At 44.3% G+C, this 22104-nt stretch overlaps 1 protein-coding gene across 2 annotated transcripts in view; it reads right to left on the bottom strand.

Moving 5' to 3' along the window:
* Positions 1-22104, bottom strand: part of CCBE1 (collagen and calcium binding EGF domains 1) — a gene marked incomplete at its 5' end in the record, with an annotated part of 157642 nt that overhangs the window by 10871 nt on the left and 124667 nt on the right. For both annotated transcript variants that reach the window (XM_080973592.1, XM_080973593.1), the window contains 4 exons: positions 1736-1839; positions 6977-7114; positions 9077-9211; positions 14512-14564. In XM_080973592.1, the coding sequence (XP_080829718.1) occupies positions 1736-1839; positions 6977-7114; positions 9077-9211; positions 14512-14564 (430 nt within the window). The remainder of the gene's footprint in view (positions 1-1735; positions 1840-6976; positions 7115-9076; positions 9212-14511; positions 14565-22104) is intronic.

Below are 22104 nucleotides of genomic sequence, written 5' to 3' on the forward strand. Positions count from 1 at the left end.
ATCCACGTCACCTGATATATTTTTCCAAACAATCCCATGCAAAACACACATGACAACCTTCACAAAACTCAAGTTTTCACATGTGTCTCAGTTATGTGTGATTTTTATTTTATTTTATAAAAAAGATAATTACCGTATTTTTTGCACCATAACACTCACTTTTTTCCTCCTAGAAAGTAAGGGGAAATGTCTGTGCGTGTTATGGAGGGAATGCCTACGGGTGGCATGCCTACGGATTTTCCTCCTCTAAAAACTATGTGCGTGTTATGGTCGGGTGCGTGTTATAGAGCGAAAAATACGGTACCTTGTGTTGGGAGAAAAATGATGGCGCGAAGCCAAGTGTAGATACCCCCCCCCCCAGCAATTTGACACATTATATAGCTTTGAAAGGAATAATTGCCCATAAAATAATCTAGCATCCATGCTCTTTCCTTTGAGGATTTAACCTCTCCTGCATCAGAAAATAGTGTGTGAAAAGTATTTACAGTTCAACTTCATTATGTGGGATTCTATTAATGTACCCCCAAAATATGGTGAATACAAAATGTGATTAAACCGACTCTTGTAAAACTGGCCACTCAACTGGAAGGGACCGAAAATCTGGTTCTAGGACTACTCATTGCCCTAAATTAAGATTATTCTTCTGAACTATCTTTTATGAAAACATCCCCATGTGACTGTGGTTTTTTTAAGCCTCCAAGGAACAAGATTGCACCGTTTCCCTAGAAGACAAATTCACTTGCTGAATTTCTATATCTGGGTTTATTGTTCTGCAGCAAGCCTATGAAATATCTTATTTAGAAACTTGATTCTGGCCAAGCCCATTATGTCTTTCTTCTCAACTCTTGTCAGTGGCGTAGCTTGCCGCTTGGGAGCCTGGTCCTATAGCCAGGGGCGGGGTGAGCCGGCTATGGGGGCAGGGGGCACTGTATGGATCCTATCCGCCGCCTCCCCCTCAGCTGTAGGGCGGCTGAGGGAGAGGCGGAGGGCAGCTGCAAGTCCCACGCTGCTGTTTTAGGCAGTGTGGAGCCTGCAAGCACCCAAGCCACCATGTCACTCCCAGGAGAGACGCATGGCTTGGGCACGCTGCAGACCCTGCGGTAAGTGCCGGCCCCCGTGGTGTGGCACCCAGTGCCAGCCACGTTTTATTACGTTTGTTGACTGAACTAAAAAATTCATAGAATCATAGAATCATAGAGCTGGAAGAGACCACAAGGGACATCGAGTCCAACCCCCTGCCAAGCAGGAAACACCATCAGAGCACTCCTGACATATGGTTGTCAAGCCTCTGCTTAAAGACCTCCAAAGAAGGAGACTCCACCACACTCCTTGGCAGCAAATTCCACTGTCGAACAGCTCTTACTGTCAGGAAGTTCTTCCTAATGTTTAGGTGGAATCTTCTTTCTTGTAGTTTGGATCCATTGCTCCGTGTCCGCTTCTCTGGAGCAGCAGAAAACAACCTTTCTCCCTCCTCTATGTGACATCCTTTTATATATTTGAACATGGCTATCATATCACCCCTTAACCTCCTCTTCTCCAGGCTAAACATGCCCAGCTCCCTTAGCCGTTCCTCATAAGGCATCGTTTCCAGGCCTTTGACCATTTTGGTCAAATTTCGTGAGTCCATTTAAAAAAATAAAAAATTAAACTCATATTTTTGTCATTTTGTCACACCCCCCCCGTGATGACACCCGGGCTGGACCACACACCCCGCCTCCGCCACTGACTCTTGTACCTTTTGTTTCAGTTGCAACACTGTCTGCTTGATTTGATAGAACTCTTTGCAAGAGGCACAGCAGGCCCCTGGTTTCACCACGTTATCAGCCTTCTCAGAAAACCCTGCAAAAAGGGGGAAAGAGTGAGAGAGAGAGCAAATATTCCAATGCATTTTTCCCCTCAAGAGGAAGAAAACAAAGCAGGGAAGAGAAATGCCAAAGAAAGCTGTGCTGGGGTGATGAGCTTTTGAAGTTTTCCTTCCTGGCCATTCCGTGAGAGGAAGAGGTGCCCTTGGTATTAACAACCTTTCCCAGTTGTGAATCACCATGAAAGGCTGCACAGATCCAGCCTAAGCTCGCTGCAAACAGTCTTAGCAGCAGCTGTTTCCAGTTAGCAGGTCTTAATGCCCTTTTGTAAAACTCTTTTTATATCTGGGGGGGGGGGAGTGTTTACCTCTCTACTTTTATCTGAGTCTTTACTGTACAGGACCCACAGTGATTTATAATCCCCCTTCAAGGGCCAATTTTTGTATGCTGTAAATTGTGCCAATATCTCATGCAGCGAGACCTTTTGCTTGCAATTTGCACAAAGCCGGCCTTTATCACCACTGATTATGTTTGCTGCGCAATGGGACGCTTAATGGCAGAAAGGGTCAGAGCCACAATCGCAGTAAAAAGTAACTCTGAAATATCTACTGGTACATTGCTGGAGCCATTGAAATGCAGAGAATAACAAGAGAACGCAAGAAGTATCAAAATAAGGTGCTCTTTACAGAGCTTTAAATCTTTAGGAAAGGTACAATATACTCAGTGCTTTTCTTCTTGAAAAAATGGTGCTGGTGCTGAGTACCCTTGAGTACCCCCAGAAAAAGCACTGAATGTACGTATTAATTCTTATTATCGGCACCAATCAGGTTGAGGCTAGAAGTAAATTGAGGCAAGGGTGGGAGGACTCCCTGCGTGACGGGCAGGAGTCAGATATAGTCGGGTCAGTTCCAATGCCTAAGCCAACACCACTTATATTCTGTAACCAATAAAGTTGTGGCCTAAGTTTGCCCAATAGCATTAACCTAATATCTGTCAAGGGACGCGGGTGGCGCTGTGGGTAAAACCTCAGCGCCTAGGACTTGCCGATCGTCAGGTCGGCGGTTCGAATCCCCGCGGTGGGGTGCGCTCCCGTTGCTCGGTCCCAGCGCCTGCCAACCTAGCAATTCGAAAGCACCCCCGGGTGCAAGTAGATAAATAGGGACCGCTTACTAGCGGGAAGGTAAACGGCATTTCCGTGTGCTGCGCTGGCTCGCCAGATGCAGCTTGTCACGCTGGCCATGTGACCCGGAAGTGTCTGCGGACAGCGCTGGCTCTCGGCCTATAGAGTGAGATGAGCGCACAACCCTAGAGTTGGACACGACTGGCCCGTACGGGCAGGGGTACCTTTACCTTTAATATCTGTCTCCTTGCGTCTTATTCATCAACGGGGTGGTGGTTTCGGGGTCTCGGACACGCAAGTATCAGCACCAATCAGGTTGAGGCTAGAGGTAAATTGGGGCAAGGGTGGGAGGGGCTCTCCTTTGTTGGAGGTATAGTCGTACCTTGGATCTCGGACACCTTGGCTCCCGAACGATCGAAACCTGGAAGTGAGTGTTCCGGTTTTCAAACATTCTTTTGGAAGCCGAATGTCCAAGTGGGCTTCTGCGGCTTCTGATCGGCTGCAGGAAGCCGTGCTTTGGTTTTGAAACGTTTTGGAAGTCAAACGGACTTACGGAATGGATTCTGTTCGATGTCCAAGGCACGACTGTATTTTAACAGAAGCGGGATAACCACCTGCCAGTGATGCTACATATTTGCATCCTGAACTGCTCAGCCTGGATAGCTCAGTTGGTTAAAGCATGGTGCTGATAACACCAAGGTTGCAGGTTTGATCCCCGTACGGGGCTGCTGCATATTCCTGCATTGCAGGGGGTTGGACTACATGATCCTCATGGTCCCTTCCAACTCTATGATTCTATGCAGGTCCTGCATTCAACAGGGATGATCTACAAGTTCTCCTCCCCACACCCACCTGATTCTATGAGGCTTTCTCAATAGTTCCCCCCCCCCAACAAGCCGCAAGTTCCACATCCACTGTGTGTTGTTTATAGAGGCTACATTTAAATCCCTTGCCAGGGTCTGAGGCCCAGAACTAACTTGCATCCCCCTGTGCTGCTTGCACAGAAGAAGTAATGACACGCAGGAGCTGCTGGAAATTTAAGGCACGGCAGCCTCTGACATTCACCAGAACCCTACAAAGGCATCAGTTAAGCCCCACAACTTGCACTGGCAGCAGCTGAGGTCATAACCCAAGGATGCGGTCTGCAAAAGGGTGAGAATCAGATAAAGGAGGGCAGAGGCCATCAAGCAGTTGTAGCTTCCTGGCCAGTAGCAAAATGTTTAGGGCTGTTTTCACTTGGTTCCCGGCAGCAAAGGCTAAAGCTTGCAATAGGTGACCTGGCGGATTGCAGGTATAGGGATCAGTTTATCTTCCACAACACATCCTTGGCAAAGGAGTTAAGAGTAAGGGAGAGGCACTTCATCTGCCAAGGGAGACTACTTGCAGCAACACCAGAGCAAGTCAAGTGGCAATTCCTTGAGGGAGAGGCCAGTGGCGTAGCGTGGGTTGTCAGCACCCGGGGCAAGGCAAGTAATTTGCGCCCCTTAACCCGTGGATTTGCGCCCCCTAACCCTAACCCCCAGATGTTGCGCCCGGTGCGGCCGGCCCCCCTGCACCCCCCACGCTACGCCACTGGGAGAGGCTTACTTCCTGTTCTTAGCAAGTAGGACACTGTAGCCAGCAAGAACATGGCCCAATGAATATTTGCTTCTTGTACTCATAGAAGTGTGGGAAGGATTCCTGCATTGCAAGGGGTTGGACTAGATGACCCTCAGGGTCCCTTCCAACTGGAAATTCTATGATTCTATGAAACCACTGAACCCAGTAAGAGTCACACAGTCACAGGAGAAGTGGAGCCTGACTCCCAGCCATGTAGGAAAGATGGGCAGGAACTAATGAGGGCCTAGTCATACAAAACCACATCTTTTTCACACCTGCTAAGCTCTTCCATCTCCTGCACGAGGACCGAACTTCAGCATACAACAGATATAATGCAAATGCAAACTCTGCTCCCCCAAAAAGTTGAATTGTTTTTCCAGGCAGAGGGGGGCTGAAATAAGTCAATGCTCCTATGCTTTCTTCCACAGTGTTGAGTACTGGAAGCTCTGTTTTAATAAAAACGAAAGCAGAGGTTCTCAAAGTTCTGTACCAAACTCTGCAGAAGAAGTGTGAAGGACTGAGAGGCTTCTGAATTATTTGCCACCTCAGTGACAGCGAAACCGGGCTCCCAGAATGCATTTCTCTTCCGCATATGAAGCTGATGTCACAGATAATATTCTTCCTTTGTGAAGAAGAAGAGTTTGGATTTGATATCCCACTTTATCACTACCTGAAGGAGTCTCAAAGTGGCTCCCTTCCTCCCCCACAACAAACACTCTGTGAGGTAAGTGGGGCTGAGAGACTTCAGAGAAGTGTGACTGGCCCAAGGTCACCCAGCAGCTGCATGTGGAGGAGCGGGGAAGCGAACCCGGTTCCCCAGATTACGAGACTACCGCTCTTAACCACTACACCACACTGGCTGAAGCTACCTAAGCGCCTGTGCGTGTGCTATCATTACTGAAAACGTGGTCCTTTCTTGTCTGAAGTTAGACAATAAGAAAATGAGCCCAGCAGCAGCAGCAGTTCCTAAGATAATACTGTTTGATGGGGCAGTACATTTGCTTGAAGTCCTCAGGTGGGATTCACCTAGCCAGCCCCATCAGCAGAACCCCTGCTCGAGGACATCCATTTTGTGCTCCCATACCCGCACAATGGGCCACTGAGGGGTCCTGAGAACCCCCAAAACAGCATGTGGTGGTGGGGGAGTGGGGAGACCTATTCAGCTGGCAAATGGAAACGCTTGAGCAGATGAAACAATGCAAAGAGCACAATGTTGAATTCTACCCATTGTTTCCATGTTGGGTGCCTGCATGTATTCCCCCCCACCCCACAAGGCTTATGTTATCATCTGTCTTGTATTATCTGCCATTGGTTTTCATTTGATTATGTGGCTACGCCATGCCCTCTCTACAATATGCAATAGGATCTTCATGTCACAAAGATGGTCCATGTCTTTGGTGCCCCTCCCCATATTCAAACCTGCAGCTCAAATTCACAGACGGCTAAGGGCAGCAGACAGCTTTCATCCCTCTGGCGCTGTAAAATAAACACACACTAATTCATTTTCTCCATCCTGTGTGTTATCTTTGGAGATTGGGTGAGATACTGGTGTTGTGTTGTTGTTTTTAATTTTAAAAAATCAGTATATTATTAACATTGTAAGAAAGGATTTATCAGATGATCTGCCTTGAAGACCTAAATTCCACTGCAATTTAAGCCAGCTATTTTGGAAAGGTTATTGCAATGCAAATGGTTTTTTGTAGGCTGGCAATGGTGCATGAACTTCTATCTGCCACAAGATGGCATTCCTAAGCAGATTGTTTCAAACAGTAGACTTAAGAGTCAGAGGGAGAAAATCCTGTTCTCATGTATGGTGGACTGGAATTATACCTGCTTAAAATATTTATTCTGCATAGCTGTTAAAGGCGCAGAAACTCTGTCACCTGGCCACTCGGTTTTGCAAAGCTGGATTAAAAAAGGAGGCTCAAGAAGAGTACTTTTGGGATCTTAGACATTCAAACATTATGGGAATCCTCTACCCCCAAAATGTCTGTAAAGAACTGATTGTCTGCTTTTTTGTGACTTGCTGGACAAGAACAAGGTTTAGCTAGTCTCGTTTTCTTACTGGGGAAGGGAAACCGAAGTCAGCCAAGAAAGGATCATGTTTTCAGTAATGATAGCTGACACACCAGGGGCATAAATAGCTTCAGCTGACTTCACAAGGCAGAATAGTTGAGCTTGTCTATGACTTCAGCTTCATATGCAGAAGAGCAATGCATTCTGGGAACTCAGCTTCACCAGGAATGGCTGAGAGCTATGTAGTCTGAGCTGGAACAACCAGCTCAGAACATAATAGCAAGAGCTCTGAATCAACTGATCTGGAGGCAAAAATATGCAATTTTAATAGCACCTCCTTCTGAGCACAGGTCTTTAGGCTTGGAGCTTTTCACTGATTTTATCAGTGCACAGTGGATCCCTTTGCGCCAGAATAATTTAAGAAACAGCAGTGTAATACCTTTCTCTCCTTTGGTGCATGTTTTCCCATCATCTTCACGTATGTATCCCTCGTTACATTCACACCGATAGCTGCCAAGGGTATTGACACAGATGTGGGGGCAGAGAGGCTCGCTGCTTGTGGCACACTCATCGATATCTGAAAGGGGATGGATGCCGCAGTGGGTTTTAAAAAAGGGAGGGAACTATCAGAAATAAAGGTTTCCTAAAACTGTTGCATTAAATGCACTCGATTAGTGAGGGACTACTGCTCAGTGGAACTATGTGTTGCATGCAACAGATTCCAAACTCTCAACCCCCATCATCTGCAGTTCAAAGGTTCAGACAGCAGGTGATGGGAAATACCTCTAAGTTGCTGGAGAGATAGTGACAGCCAGGTTAGACAAGAACCTGTGGCCCTCTAGATCAGGGATGGAGAACATATGGTCCTCCAGATCAATGCTGGACTCTGAACTTTCACCATCCCTCATCGTTGGCCATGGTGGTGGAGGCAGCATCTGAATTAATCTGAATTAACTATGTAAAGGTTTGGGAAGAAATAAAAAAAGACCTGCAAATTTGGAGTAGAATGCAATTGTCATTGCTGGGTAAAATTTCGGTCATAAAAATGAATATACTCCCAAAGATGCTATTCCTATTTCAGACTGTACCTATAGTTAATGACATCTGAAATTTTAAGGAATGGCAAAAAGATCTATCTAAGTTTATTTAGCATGGGAGAAAACCCAGGATAAAACATAAATTGTGATTTACACTAAAGAGAGAGGTGGTTTTGTCCTGCCTGACGTACAATTATATTTTGACGCATCATGTTTATGTTGGTTGAAAGAATGGATTTTACTAAAGAACAGATACCTATTGAACTTGGAAGGGCATGACTTAAAATTTGGGTGGCATGCGTCCCTGTGGTACGGGAAGGCCAAGATATATGAGAGTTTCTCAAACTACTTAATTAGGAAAAACCTGTATAGGGTATGAGAAAAATACAAAAACTTATTAGAAAGGAAAACACCAATGTGGCTGTCACCAACAGAAGCCCTTGCAAGGAAAAAATAATAATATACAGAAAAATTGGAGTACATATAGAGACTTGCTAACTGTCACTAGGGAGGAATATAAATTGAAATAGTATAGAGAGATAAAAGATCAAGTGACAGATCTTTACCATCACTTGAATGCAACATTTAAGTTAGTTTAAAAAATATGGATTTGCAGAACAAAATTCACAGTTTGAAAAGGAGTTATTGGGATCCAGGGTTAAAATAGACTCGCAAAAATGCCAAAATCAACAAAGGGCAATTGTTGAACATGCAAGGTAGCAGAGGGAACTCTTCATCACATGTGGTGGTCATGCAGCATAATTAAAAACTATTAGGAAATGACCAATAATGAACTTTTAAAAATGTTTTAAAAATCCTTTCCTAAAAATCCAGAAGATTTTTGTGGGGTTAATAAACAACAGAAATTACAAAAAAAAGGAGAGAATTTTGTTCCTATATGCGACAACTGCTGCATGTGTGTTATTAGCGCAAAAATGGAAAACAGATAAGGTATCAATAAAAGAAGAATGGTGCATTAAACTGTTAGCATATGAAGAGCTAACAGGAATGACCATTAGAATAAGGAATCAAAATGAGAAAAGATATAGGAGGACAGGATATTCTTTATTGAATATATGAAAAAGTGTGATAAGCAGACAATCAACCTAGCAGGATGGTAAGATTCTCAGCAGTGTAAGAAATAACTAGAGTTTATATAAGGAGTTGCGATAGACAGCATGAACCAAGAAAACGCGAGGAAAATAAGAGATAAAAGGAACAATGGAAGGAGAGGATGGGAAGTCGGTTAAGGAACGTTTTCTGGTTGTTGTTTTTGTTATTTCAAAATTGTTACTTTTTATTATTCCAGAGATTCTTTTCTTTTCACATTATTTTTGTTTACATTTTGAAATGTATCAGAAACACAAATGAAAAATGTATCAAAAAACAATAAACAATAATAATCTGAATTAACCAAATTTTGGAAGCACATTAATATCCATATGTTTGAATTTATGGCAAGTAGCCTTGAAGTAATTTCAGGTGCAGTCTTTTCCACCCACCTAAGCAATAGGGTTTCTCTCTGTTCTTGTGCCTTTCGCGGTCATACCGATAACCAGGGTAGCATGTGCATAAGACTCGCCCAAAGTTGTCTGTGCACTGTTGTTCACAAGGAGCTTCTGCGCAGACGTCATAATCTAACGAGAGAGAAATGTGCTTGTTATTAGCAGCTGTACAACACTGCAAAAGTAATTTGGGAAATTAGTGTTTGTCTTTCAGTTACCAATGTAGTTGTACTCCCGTTACTAATCAAGAAAACGTAGACCTCAAATTTTTATTTACACTGGATTGCTATGTGTGACAAAAGAACAGGCAAAGAAGCAGATACCTCTGGGGAAAAAATAAGATAAATGTAATTACACAATGTTGTTATTTTTCTTCCATCACCTTCAGGATATTTTTTTTTGGGGGGGGGGGGACTCTCAAGAAAATTCTCTGTGAATAAAAGTTGGTTAAAAGAAATATACTAAGCTAAGAACCATAGATGATTGTAACTGTTGGGCTGTGGAGAAGCTGCATACAGTTTAGTGAATGCACTGTACACCTCTACAATGCTATTTCCAGAACCAAATTTAGTGGATTACAGGATACAAGGACAACCACCTCCTGCCAAATAGAAGGGGAAGAAATGGAGGCAGTGAGAGATTTTACTTTCTTGGGCCCCATGATCACTGCAGTTGGTGACAGAAGTCACAAAATTAAAAGACGCCTGCTTCTTGGGAGAAAAGCAATGACAAACCTAGACGGCATCTTAAAAAGCAGAGAAATCACCTTGTCGACAAAGGTCTGTATAGTTAAAGCTATGGTTTCCCCAGTAGTGATGTATGGAAGTGAGAGCTGGACCATAAAGAAGGCTGATCGCCGAAGAATTGGTGGTTTTGAATTATGGTGCTGGAGGAGACTCTTGAGAGTCTCATGGACTGCAAGAAGATCAAACCTCTCCATTCTTAAGAAAATCAGCCCTGAGCGCTCATTGGAAGGACAGATCATGAAGCTGAGGCTCCGATACTTTGGCCACCTCATGAGAAGAGAAGACTCCCTGGAAAAGACCCCAATGTTGGGAAAGATTGAGGGCACAAGGAGAAGGAGACGACAGAGGACGAGATGGTTGGGCAGTGTTCTCGAAGCTACCAACATGACCAAGCTGCGGGAGGCAGTGGAAGACAGGAGTGCCTGGTGTGCTCTGGTCCATGGGGTCACGAAGAGTCGGACATGGCTAAACAACAACAAAGATGCAACTGGAGATAGGTAGGATCAGCTGAAAGAGGGGAGACACACTGTTGGAACAAAGGAAGGTGCTTTATAGCCTGCCAAACTAATGGTCCATCTGGCTCAATATTTTCTACATTGACTGGCAACAGCTCTTTGGGGTTTTGAGAGTAGATTTCAGGAGGCAGTGGCTCTCCAGGGTTCCATTGCCAGAGGCAGTCACAGATGAGCAGAGTGCTGTTGCATTCAGGTCCTGCTTTCGGTTGGCCACTGTGCGAACAGGATGCTGGACATGATGGGCCACCCCTTAACCATGCAGGGTTCCTGACTGAGGGCAGGATTCCAAGGCCATGGAAATTTGCTCTTCAGACCCACATGAAGGTCATGGGTGGAACTGATATGGGGGTGGTGTTGTGGGTGGTGCAGATACCAGTGAGGGGGTAGCCAGGTGGAGTGCATTCCCACTTGCCCCTTCAGGCATTCAAGAAGACCGCCTGAAGATGGTTAATGTTCTGCAAGTTTCCCTGCCTCAGCTCCAATTCACTGGCTGTTGCTAGTGGTGACAAGGAATCATAGGGCACAATCATGCTATGGTTTGTGTGATACCACAGGGCAGCTAGGAGGAGATATGGGGTTTCTGTGCTGCTTTCTATGGCCTCCACCATATATATTCAGCCATGGGGGGGTGTTTCTCCAAGGGAAGAGGGTCTTTGCATCCTCCTTTCATTGGGCTAGACTGGAAAAGTAATACACCAGCTTGCAGGCATTGGCAGCTGCATCCACCCATGACTGGCATTTCAAGTGTGACATTTCTCTCTCGCATGGAACTAATCTCCATTTAAGAGGGAGAGAACATGTAAACCATCACTCTGTGAACTACAGCACCAAATGTTTATTTTGCTTCATGCATTCAGAATCGACTTTGAGTCTTACAGTTCCAAGCTTACTGCAGTTGTGCTGACTGTGTATGATGCAACGGAGCTCCATCGCAGCTCAGGCTTCTCATTGCTAAATTGTTTAAGCACAACAACTTCTATCCCACCTATTTTTCAGAAGAAACTCAAGGTGATTTTTTAAAATAAAAAAAGGCAACAGTTATAAAATACAGAACAATTCAAAGTTTACATCGTAAATCAAAATATTAGCATAAAACCCAAGGCCACAGTAACAACGGCAAAACAGCTATCAGAATTAAAACTTCAGAATGTTAGAACAAAAGGAAATATTAAGCCTAAGGCCCCTTTAAGCAATGAACAGCCACGTCTCCACTAGCCGTCAAAAGCAGTGATGGGGTCTGATGCTGCATGTTTGCTAAAGTGTTGCATGCAGCAGGTGCCACTGTAGAAAAGGCCCTGCCCCTGGTGTGCCTTGTGGTGTTACGGAATCTGAAGAAGGAGTTTGGAGACAATCAGAGCATGCATACAGAAGAAGGTGGTCCTTGAGATAAACAGGTCCCAAGCCATTAAGGTTTCTAAAGGTTAACACCAGCACCATGAATTGAAGCTGGACACAATGTGCAGCCACGATGGACTCAAAATGCCTCTCAGTTGTCAGAATGCTCCTATGCCATTTGGAGCTCGATTTTGCAGAAAAAACGATTCCAAGTGTTTTCTCAGCATTGAGCCAAGATAGGTGAGTCACCAGTCACGTTTGCTCACCTGCTAAGATTTTTATTCATAGTTTGGTTTTGCCCCAGTGCATTATCAGCTCGGTGTCTGGCTGCCAAGATTTCTGGGACTCTGAGCTGCTAAAGCAGCACATCTGCCAATAATAAATCAACCTGATAAAACCAAGGTGAATCCCTTTTGTTGACTGCAAGAGGCAAAAGAGTGCGTTGAGTTGAGCACGTGCATCTGTCTTCGCAGCCTAATGTTCATAATGCTACAAGATCAGCCCTTGATTGCCAAAGCAGAGAGCACACAGCCCATAAAACACTACTGTTCCAAATAACACACAGTAAGTGTAAAACTTTAATAAATGATAAACCGCTGGCTGAGCTCATTTATGCAGTATTTTAAAAGGTGGTGCAAAATTAACACTCCTGTTCCTTTTAAAACCACATACTTGATTGTTTTAAAGCCCTGCCTTCTAAGGGCCTCCAAGGGGTGGGCCCAGGGGAGAGGTGAAGCACAGAGCCAGAGAAGAGAAGATGGCATTTGGGTGGCACATTATGTCTGCTGGAGGGGCTTATGTCTGCTGGAGCCAATTGTTGTGATGCACAAAAATATAAGGGTAAAACCCAGATACAAATCCATGCTTAGCCATCTTGGGCCAGTTACTAATTTGCCTCCCAGGGATGTTGTGAGAATAAAAAAGGGAGGTGAGATCCTTGGAGAGGATGGGCAGGGTAATATACAAACTGTCTTGCCAGAGTGGTGCATGCTCTGGTTATCTCTCGCTTGGACTACTGCAATGCGCTCTATGTGGGGCTACCTTTGAAGGTGACTCAGAAGCTGAAATTAATCCAGAATGCAGCAGCTAGACTGGGGACTGGGAGCGGCCGCTGAGACCATATAACACCAGTCCTGAAAGATCTTCATTGGCTCCCAGTATATTTCCGAGCACAATTCAAAGTGTTGGTGCTGACCTTTAAAGCCCTAAATGGCCATGGTCCTGTATACCTGAAGGAGCGTCTCCACCCCCATCGTTCTGCCCGGACACTGAGCCAAGTTACAGGGAACCAGGCAGAGGGCCTTCTTGGTAGTGGCGCCTGCCCTGTGGAACACCCTCCCAGCAGATGTCAAGGCAATAAACAACTATTTTACTTTTAAAAGACAACTGAAGGCGGCCCTCTTTAGGGAAGTTTTTAATGTCTGACGCTGTATTGTTTTTAATATTCAGTTGGAAGCACCCAGAGTGGCTGGGGAAACCCAGCCAGATGGGTGGGGTATAAATATGATGATGATGATGATGATGATGATGAAACAGTGAGGGTGTTTTTAAAAGCCAAGTTCTTTTTCGTCAAAGCAGTGCAGCTGCAAGGTACTGAACAACGGTTAGCAGAGACTGATCTGAGGCATGAGTAGGAAGCAGGTACTCAGACATGGCCATTGGGAGTGAGAGGGCACTGCCTCAGGCAGCAGAAGCCACCAAAAGTGACGTCCTACCTGCCTCACCACCTCCACCCCTGGCAGAGAAGCGGTGGTGGCAGTTTTGGGTAAGATCTTGTGCAGCATGCAATATCTCTCCCCAAACCAGAGAGGTCTGACCTGAAATCGGCTGTGATACTGGCAGGGAGGGCAGCACAGGCAATGGCAGGGCAAGGCGGCACTTCCTCTTGCACCTCAAGTGGCAAAAGGGGAAGCGCTGCCCCTGCCCTCAGGTGTCTGACCCCTCAGCCTCAGAGCAAAAAAAGGTGTGAAACAATCTTCTACTGGTTGGCCTACAGATTGCTGTTCTTCAGAGTGGACCCAGAGACTGCTGCCTTACTTCCACAAAGGCCTTTTATGCATCAGAATAATTGTCCGAGCTATCTAATGTCTGCAGTGTCACAATTTATATCTTCGTCAATGCCCTGCTTCTTATTGCTCCCAAATAAGCATTTCAGGAGCATAAATGCTACCTACCATCCATTCCCAGAAGAGATGGTTGAACTAAGAAACTGAAATGGTAAATTCGGGTTGGTTTATTCACATGACTTTGAAGGCCTATAATGTAGAGACTGTTATGAAGCAAAAGGAGACATCATGAAGCTCAGATACATCTAGTGCAGTGTTTCCCAACCTTGGGCCTCCAGCTGTTTTTGAACTACAATTCCCATCATCCCTGACCACTGGTCTTGCTAGCTGAGGATTATGGGAGTTGTAGTCCAAAAACAGCTGGAGGCCCAAGGTTGGGAAATGCTGATCTAGTGAATGTCTAAAATTATGGCGTTATAATGGTGACTGGGGACACGACAGCAGCCACTGGATGATTTTCCATAGCAGAGGTAGTCAGTGTGGTTGCCTTTGGATACTGTTGAACCCCAGCTCCCATCAGCCCCAGTCAACATGGTCAGTGGTGAGGGATGATGGGAGCTGTAGTCCCATCAAAGCCTGGAGGACACCTCATTGGTTATCCCTGGTCTATACTCATTAACCACCCAACCCAATGTATTGAGTTTGGTGAGACTTACTCCCAGGTAAGCATGTAGAGAAACAAATATTTGAGCCTATATTTATTAAAGTACAGAAAGACAGAACCACTGTAGTGATAAGTGTTGGAAAGTAATAATAATTTAAGAACGTACCTTCAGGAATGCATTGTCCAAGAACAAACTTATAACCCTTACAGCACTTTTTCCTAAAAAGACAAAAACAGACAAACTATCTATTAGATGGAATTAGTAAATTAAGATCCCAGTCCTATCCATGCTTATTTGAACCTAAGTTCTACTGAATTCAATGGCCTTTCCCCCAAGCAAGTAGGCATAGCTTATGACATTACCTGTATTACTTTCAGAAAGGCCAGTAATGCAAGCAACAGCTTCAGCTAAAGCTACTTCATTATTGTAATGTTGTGTTTTGTGTTGTGTTGTGTTGTCTTGTACTGTATAGTACAGTATTGCATTGTATTAAAACATTTATTCCCATTCCTCTGCATCAAGGCCTGAGGCAGCTTACGACAATATTATGTAAACTGTTTAGAGGTTTGGATGATTAAATCATATATTTGTTGTTATCGTTTAGTCGTTTAGTCATGTCTGACTCTTCGTGACTCCATGGACCAGAGCACGCCAGGCACTCCTGTCTTCCACTGCCTCCCACAGTTTGGTCAAACTCATGCTGGTAGCTTTGAGAACAACCATCTCGTCCTCTGTTGTCCCCTTCTCCTTGTGCCCTCCATCTTTCCCAACATCAGGATCTTTTCCAGGGATAAATCCTGTTAATTCCCCCCCAACAAAAAAAGCATAACCCTCAGAACAAAATACAAATGGGAGACATGGATGCAAACGCAGGTCTGAAACTACCACAGTAAAGTGAGAAAATGAGATGGTAGAATTCTGAAGTCATAAAATAGACTGTACTAGATTGACCGCAGAAGCAAATGAATGATTCCTGGAAGGGACAGGGCACTCCCATTCAAAACAACAACAGCAACAACCATCAGTGTGCCATAGGGAGAAATTATAGACCAGCCTGCTCACTGTTTATGCTACGTTTTCGCTAGTGCCAAATGTATTGCTCTGTTTTCCTTTGGACCCCATCAGCGAGGCTGAGAGGGGGGCATTGTTGTCTGGGTGGCCCAGGACCTCCATACACACAGCCCAGGCTTGCGCCCTGGGGAGGTCACTTTGCTGCTGGTAATGTGGCAGTTGGACCTCACCCCCAGAGGAACGCTCCATTGTCTCGTGAGACAGACAGATGCCAACAAAAAAAGTTTTGCAACTAAGATCCTTCTCCAGCTACTATTTGTACAGTCAGTGCTGGCTCCAGGGGTGAGGGGGCCATGGGCCAGGTGTCCTCTGTTCATGAAACCATCTTGTCTGTTAATGGGTCCTGGCAGGCTTACCATGCGGTGGGCAGGAGCAGTACTAGATGGCTGGGTTCTGCCACTATTTTAATTTCCCACAATGCCCCAGCTTGTTCACTCCTTTCTGGAAGTGAGAAACTAAAATGGTGGCCTCCAGAGGTACACCCTACGGCCCAGCACTGCTTGGAGTGGCATGTCAGAAATGAATAGGGAGCCCAAGGCAGCTGTCAGTTGTGAGTCCTAAGGCCATGGTATCTGCCGAAGCATGACGGCTGCTGAAGCCAACCTTGTGTACATGCATCTTTAGAAACAAGGTGCCTTAAACCTGCGCTCCACAGGAACGCCTGACTTGATAAAGGGTGTCTGAAAGCAGACTCGTGGGAAAACAAAAGTTCAGCTACTGAGACTTGCAAAAGTTAATGTTGTCGTAACGACGTTCATGATTTAAAGAGAGCAGAAAACAAGAGTTGACATTAATAACATATTTCAGTCTGCAGAGGGGTAGCATAACATGTGGTCCTGCTTATCTGGAAAGAGGTTCCTTTAGGTATGAGCAAGACTCAGAATTATCCTATGCTGCTTTGGTAGGGGAAGGGCTAAAGGTCAGCAGTAGGGCACATGATTAGCCAGCCAGTTCCCCATTCCATTTCCAACAGATATTCATCGTTCTGTGGCCAATGAGCATGTTCAGTCCTCTAATGGCTGTTGGTTTTTTTTGGGGGGGGGGGGAGCAGACACCCTGGTGCCTAATCCCAGCAGCATTAAAATTTTGCATTTCCCCATTGATTTCCATGGGAAGCTCTCACGTCTAGCTCTTGAGGACATTTTAAAATAACATCACAGCATGAACTATGAAATGACCAATCCGTACAATGAGATGGTTCTGTCTACCTGTTTTATACCCACATCTCTCTCTGTCCTTCTTCCTTTTCTGTTGACTCTTATTTCCCTTCCCTCCCAGTTTTCTGTTTCCCACCTCTTGACAGTTAGTCAGTATTCCATGGGCATGGAACACACTCACTTCTCATTAGAGTGTTTCTGTGGCCAACCCCTCCCCAGTTTTTGTTTTTGTTTTGTATTTCTGAAAAATCTGAAGTTGCCCCAAGTCTGCTGATACCTCCCACATATTTTAATTGTTGTCATTTTGGCTGCATGAGCAACAATGGGGGCAGAACCGACTATCCCAACAGATGCTTATGATTTTTTAAAATATATGTTTGTGTTCATTTATGAGAATGAGGGAAAAATAATAGGATGTACAAATCAATCAAAGGAAAAAAACATAATTGAAAATGGGACTGTGTGAAGCACAGAGATTTGAAGAAGGCAAAGTTAGAGATTTCTCTATGGGTGGTTACTTGAGTTTACAGGAGCTTTAAATAATAGGCAGCACAATCCTATGCAGGTCTGCTCAAAAGTAAGTCCCATTGAGTTTAATGGAGCATAATCCCAGATAAATTGGTAAATCTTAGGATGCAATGCTAGCCACACCTACTTTGGATTAAGCCCCATCAAGACCACTTTTGTTTGAACATGCATAGTATTTCACTGTTAATGCTTGATATTTCATAGCTCACTAACAGTTCTCTCATGGTGGCCCTTTAATGGATGCCTTAGTAGGTATAAATCTTGCTTTCCTATGCAAGAGGAGATTCTAAACGTAGTGGAAACCTTCATCTTGTATATGTAAACCAAAAGTAACCTTTTCAGTCCAGCTTCTTCTTAAATTACACTTTAAGCGAATGACCTAGCTTTCCCCCCCTTTCAAAGTGTGGTTTCCAGAACATCTTGCAGATGTGGTTAGAGAAATCAGATGTCAAACTAAGGACTGCGAGTTTACCTTCTGCCCCTTAAACCGCAAGTCTTAAGACAGAGAGCTATAAAATTATGCATGGTGTTGAGAAAGTGGATAGAGTGTTCCCCCCGCCCCAAACTCATAATACGAGAACTTGGAGCCATCTAGCAAAACTTATTGGCAGACGATTCAGGACAAGCCAAAAGAGAATCATTCTTCAGACTACAACATAGCTAATTTATGGGATTTTTCTGCTACGTGATGTGATGGCCACTAGCTTATAAAAAATTAAAACAGGATTAGAAAAATTCATAGAAGACAGACCTAAGAATCATTGGTCTGATCCAGCAGGGTGCATGACTCCCAACCTGAGTAGCAGCTTTGACTCTGACCTTGACAGTGGTGGACGTACATTTTGGGGGCCCTGAATCTGGAAATGCTATGGGGACCCCTTCAGAACCAGCAACAAGGTCTTGGTAACCACTGCTATCTTCTTCAATGGAGTTGTTCCATGACAGATCATCACACTTTTACAACATCTGTGCTACTGACTTTGGGACTGTTGAAATATATAGAACAAAAAAGTAATCAATCTGAGTCGTGCGACTCAAATTTGATCTACTAGACCCATTTTTTTTTTTAAAGCAACATGGACTAAAGTCAGTCAGTCTGGTTTATTGTGGTTTATTTAGCAAGCAGCCAAGCACACATAAAATAACAACAACAGGAATACTGCTACCAATAATGGTTAACATTTCTACTCCCCAACCCCTAGTGGACAAATCATTTCCTGTTCCCCTCTCAAGTTCTGTTACACAAATCTGTAAAACCTTCACAAGAAATTTAGATGTTTGAAAGGATATAGATCTCTCAACATCGGTCAGCAAAAAACAGGTCTTTGCAAGAGATGACCTTCCCTTCTGTGATCTTAGCAATGGGAGGATTTAAAGTCACTTCTGGGGCCCCTTCCTAGATTAGAGGCCCTGAAGCTTAAGCTCCATTAGTTTCATAGTAGACCTAGATGAAAAAGGGCTAAGCAGAGCAGAATAATCAGCAGGGAAAGAGGTGGACCAAGCAATGGTCCCTGGTGCTAAGCCTGAGGCAAAACATATCCAGCCCTCAATTCAGGTAGGTAGCTGTGTTGGTCTGATGCAGTCGAAATATATATATATATATATATATAGAGAGAGAGAGAGAGAGAGAGAGAGAGAGAGAGAGAGAGAGTGTCTAGTAGCACCTTAGAGACCAACTAAGTTTGTTCTTGGTCTAAGCTTTCGTGTGCATGCACACTTCTTCAGATACATTCACACAAAAGCTTATACCAAGAACAAACTTAGTTGGTCTCTAAGGTGCTACTGGACAGTTATATATATATATATATATATATATATATATATATATATATATATCCCTGCACAGGAATCCCCAGAGGCAACCACCACTGAGCACCTAAAGAGGCAACTGCTTCTTCATCTGGAGACCCCATGCTCCCCATTGCTGGATGACTGGTCCAGGCAATGAGCCAGGAAAGAGCGAAATGAGAGGAAGTAGAGCACGAGGCTTCAAGACAGAAGACTGGCCCTTGGAGCTCTCAAACGGAGATGAAAAGACCTGATTTCAGCTTGGTTGAAGCAAGCTGTCCATTTGGAGCTCACTCAGAGGTTCTGCAACTCCAGCCTGAATTGCCCCATCAGCTTCTATTCGAGGTCTGAGTAGATGACTTGGGTTCCTCATACATATCATCATGGCTTTTTAGAAATGTAAGTTCCCCTACTGAGCATTAAGGATGTGTTCATATAACCATTTTGGGTTGATTAGCAAAGGTAAGATTAGCAGATTAACTTCCCATAAATGCCATCCATTCCAGAAGGGGGCACACACACACACTTTTTTTTTGCTTGGTTTGAATGACGAGCCTTACAGGTAAGTACCTTCCGTAAAGATGCTTTTGCTTTCCCAGAATGCCCCTCTTCTGCTGTCTCTTCCACATTAACAGCAAGCCGAAGCCAACATAAATAGCACATGAGGCTTTAAGGCAATTTCCCACTAACTTCGTAAACCAACAATTCAGAGTTTCAGGCTTCCTCTAAAAGTCAGTGACGCAGGTGAACCTGCAAAGTGTCCAAAGGGCTACAAGCCTTGGCTGTAAGAACTGACCCTTTCAAATTAGCAACAGACTATCAAAACTATGTGAAAAGCAAAACTCTGGCCTACACGGTTTCAAAGATTAAGCTGAGCACAAATTCTTCTTAATGAATTTAGGATGTCTGGTGCTGTGGGGGATTGGAGGAAGTTTTGCCTTGTTTTGCAAACACTGGTCTTCATTAAACCTTCTTGTAAAATGCTGCTGTGAAGTTTTATCTTCAAGAAAAACAAAGGAAGGAGGAAGACCTTTCAAGGGTGCACCAAGAAGACTGTTTGCTTCCTCCATCCTGCCTACGGTAACATGTAGCAGGATATCTCTGAGGCGTTTTTCATTAGATTAGTATCTCACAAGCTAAACTAGGCTACTGCTATATGTGAACATCAGAAAGGTTCAGACAATAAGAAATATATATATATATCTCCCAGGATGTTGTTTGGGACTTGTGGAAGTCAGTTCTTAGTTCACCATGCTTCAACCAGTGTGATGTCTCAGCAGAGTATGTGGAGCCCCAGCAGACAAAACTGAGTTTAGCTGCTGGTGGCACTGTGGTCTAAACCACTGAGCCTCTTGGGCTTGCTGATCAGAAGGTTGGCGGTTCGAATCCCCATGACGGGGTGAGCTCCTGTTGCTCTGACCCAGCTCCTGCCAACCTAGCAATTCAAAAGCACACGAGTGCAAGTAGATAAATAGGTACTGCTGCAGTGGGAAAGTCAATGGCATTTCCGTGCGCTCTGGTTTCCATCACAGTGTTCCATTGCGCCACAAGCAGTTTAGTCATGCTAGCCACATGGATCGAGGCGGGTCGGGGCTGCTGATTCTTCTAGATCTGTCAGCAGCTTTCGACATGGTCAATCACGAACTCCTGGACCACCGCCTTGCCGACGTGGGGATCCAGGGCATAGTCCTTCAATGGCTGCGCTCGTTTCTCTCTGGTCGGGGACAGAGGGTGGCGCTTGGGGGGGAATTGTCTTTTTTTTTTTTTTAATGATATTTATTAAGAGTTTTAAAGTTACAGAAAAAACAGAGAAGAAAAAGAAAGAGAAAAAACAAAAGAAAAACAAACCACAATCCAGCAATACAAATTGATAAAAATCAAAATCAAAAAATAAGAACAAAGCACGTAACAGAACACAATCAAAAAACAAAAATAAGCCACAAAAATTTAAAAACAAATCCAATATTCTCATATCCTTGACTGTCATTACCTTCTTTCTTTGACCTCCTCACTCCTCCCTTTTTTTGTATCCTAGTTATTAATAGTCACAGCAAATCCTTTCCATTTTTCATAATATTCTGTCATTACATTACCTTAATCTATTTTAACCTTATCTTACTATAAAAGACCTTAAGACTTAAAACTTAGATCTTATTTATACCAATTTCTCATAACCATAACATATTCTTACATAATTCTTTTAACATTTTTGCTAAAGCCAAATAATTTCGTTCCAACATTTTTCTAACATTCATCAATTTTATAAAACAATCCTAATAAAAAACATTTTCTTCCAATCTTCATCCAGCGTCTCTTCCTTCTGGTCCCGGGTTTTGTCAGTCCTTTCTATCCCATCAATCTAGTTCATTAACCTGGTAATCCTATGTCCAAGGCCCTTAAATCTCTTCCATGTCCCTTCCGCAGCTCTTCTTCATATTTATACCTGTACTTTACTTTATCTCCTGCTCCTTTCACTCGTGGAAACTCCAACTTGGCAGTGTTTTTGACCCTTCTCGACAAATCAGCCCCCTTTCCATAGTCCACACTAGACTCCATGTGGTATTTAAAAACATGTTTCAAGATCCCTCCAGAATTAAGAGCCCCCACAACCCCAAACATCTCGCGGCCCACTGCCAGACTTGGAGAGTCAAAACATCCCTGCATAGGGGGGTCTATCCAACCCCCCATTTCCAAACCAAACAAAACTCTATCTCTCCAAGCCTGGCTTTTTCCAAGTTCATTTGTCAAATCCAACAACTCATGTTCCTGCTGGGCCACAGCTCCCTCCATCTCTGGCACCCGAGGTTCAACAACATCCTCTTCCCTCATCTGATCTGTCAGAGCACACTCCTGATTTAATTCCTGGGTGGACTCTATATAGTTACCCACTACCTGTCCGAAATTTCCAATCGCTGCAGTCATCAAGTCCGTCTTCTCATGTAGCTGTTCCAGTAGGGCACTGTGTAGAGTTTGGGTGTAATCTTCGATACCTCCCTCTCTATGGAGGCGCAGATTACAGCTATAACAAAGGCGGCATTTTTTCATCTCCGCCAAGCTAAGCAGTTGGCTCCTTATCTCTCTCGCCCTGACCTAGCCACTGTGATCCACGCGACGGTCACCTCCAGATTGGATTATTGTAACTCGCTCTACGTGGGGCTGCCCTTGAGACTGACCCAGAAACTCCAGCGGGTGCAGAATGCCGCGGCGAGACTCC

The sequence above is a fragment of the Podarcis pityusensis genome (assembly GCF_964106645.2).
Source record: "Podarcis pityusensis genome assembly, chromosome: 11".
NCBI classification, from domain to species: Eukaryota; Metazoa; Chordata; class Lepidosauria; order Squamata; family Lacertidae; genus Podarcis; species Podarcis pityusensis.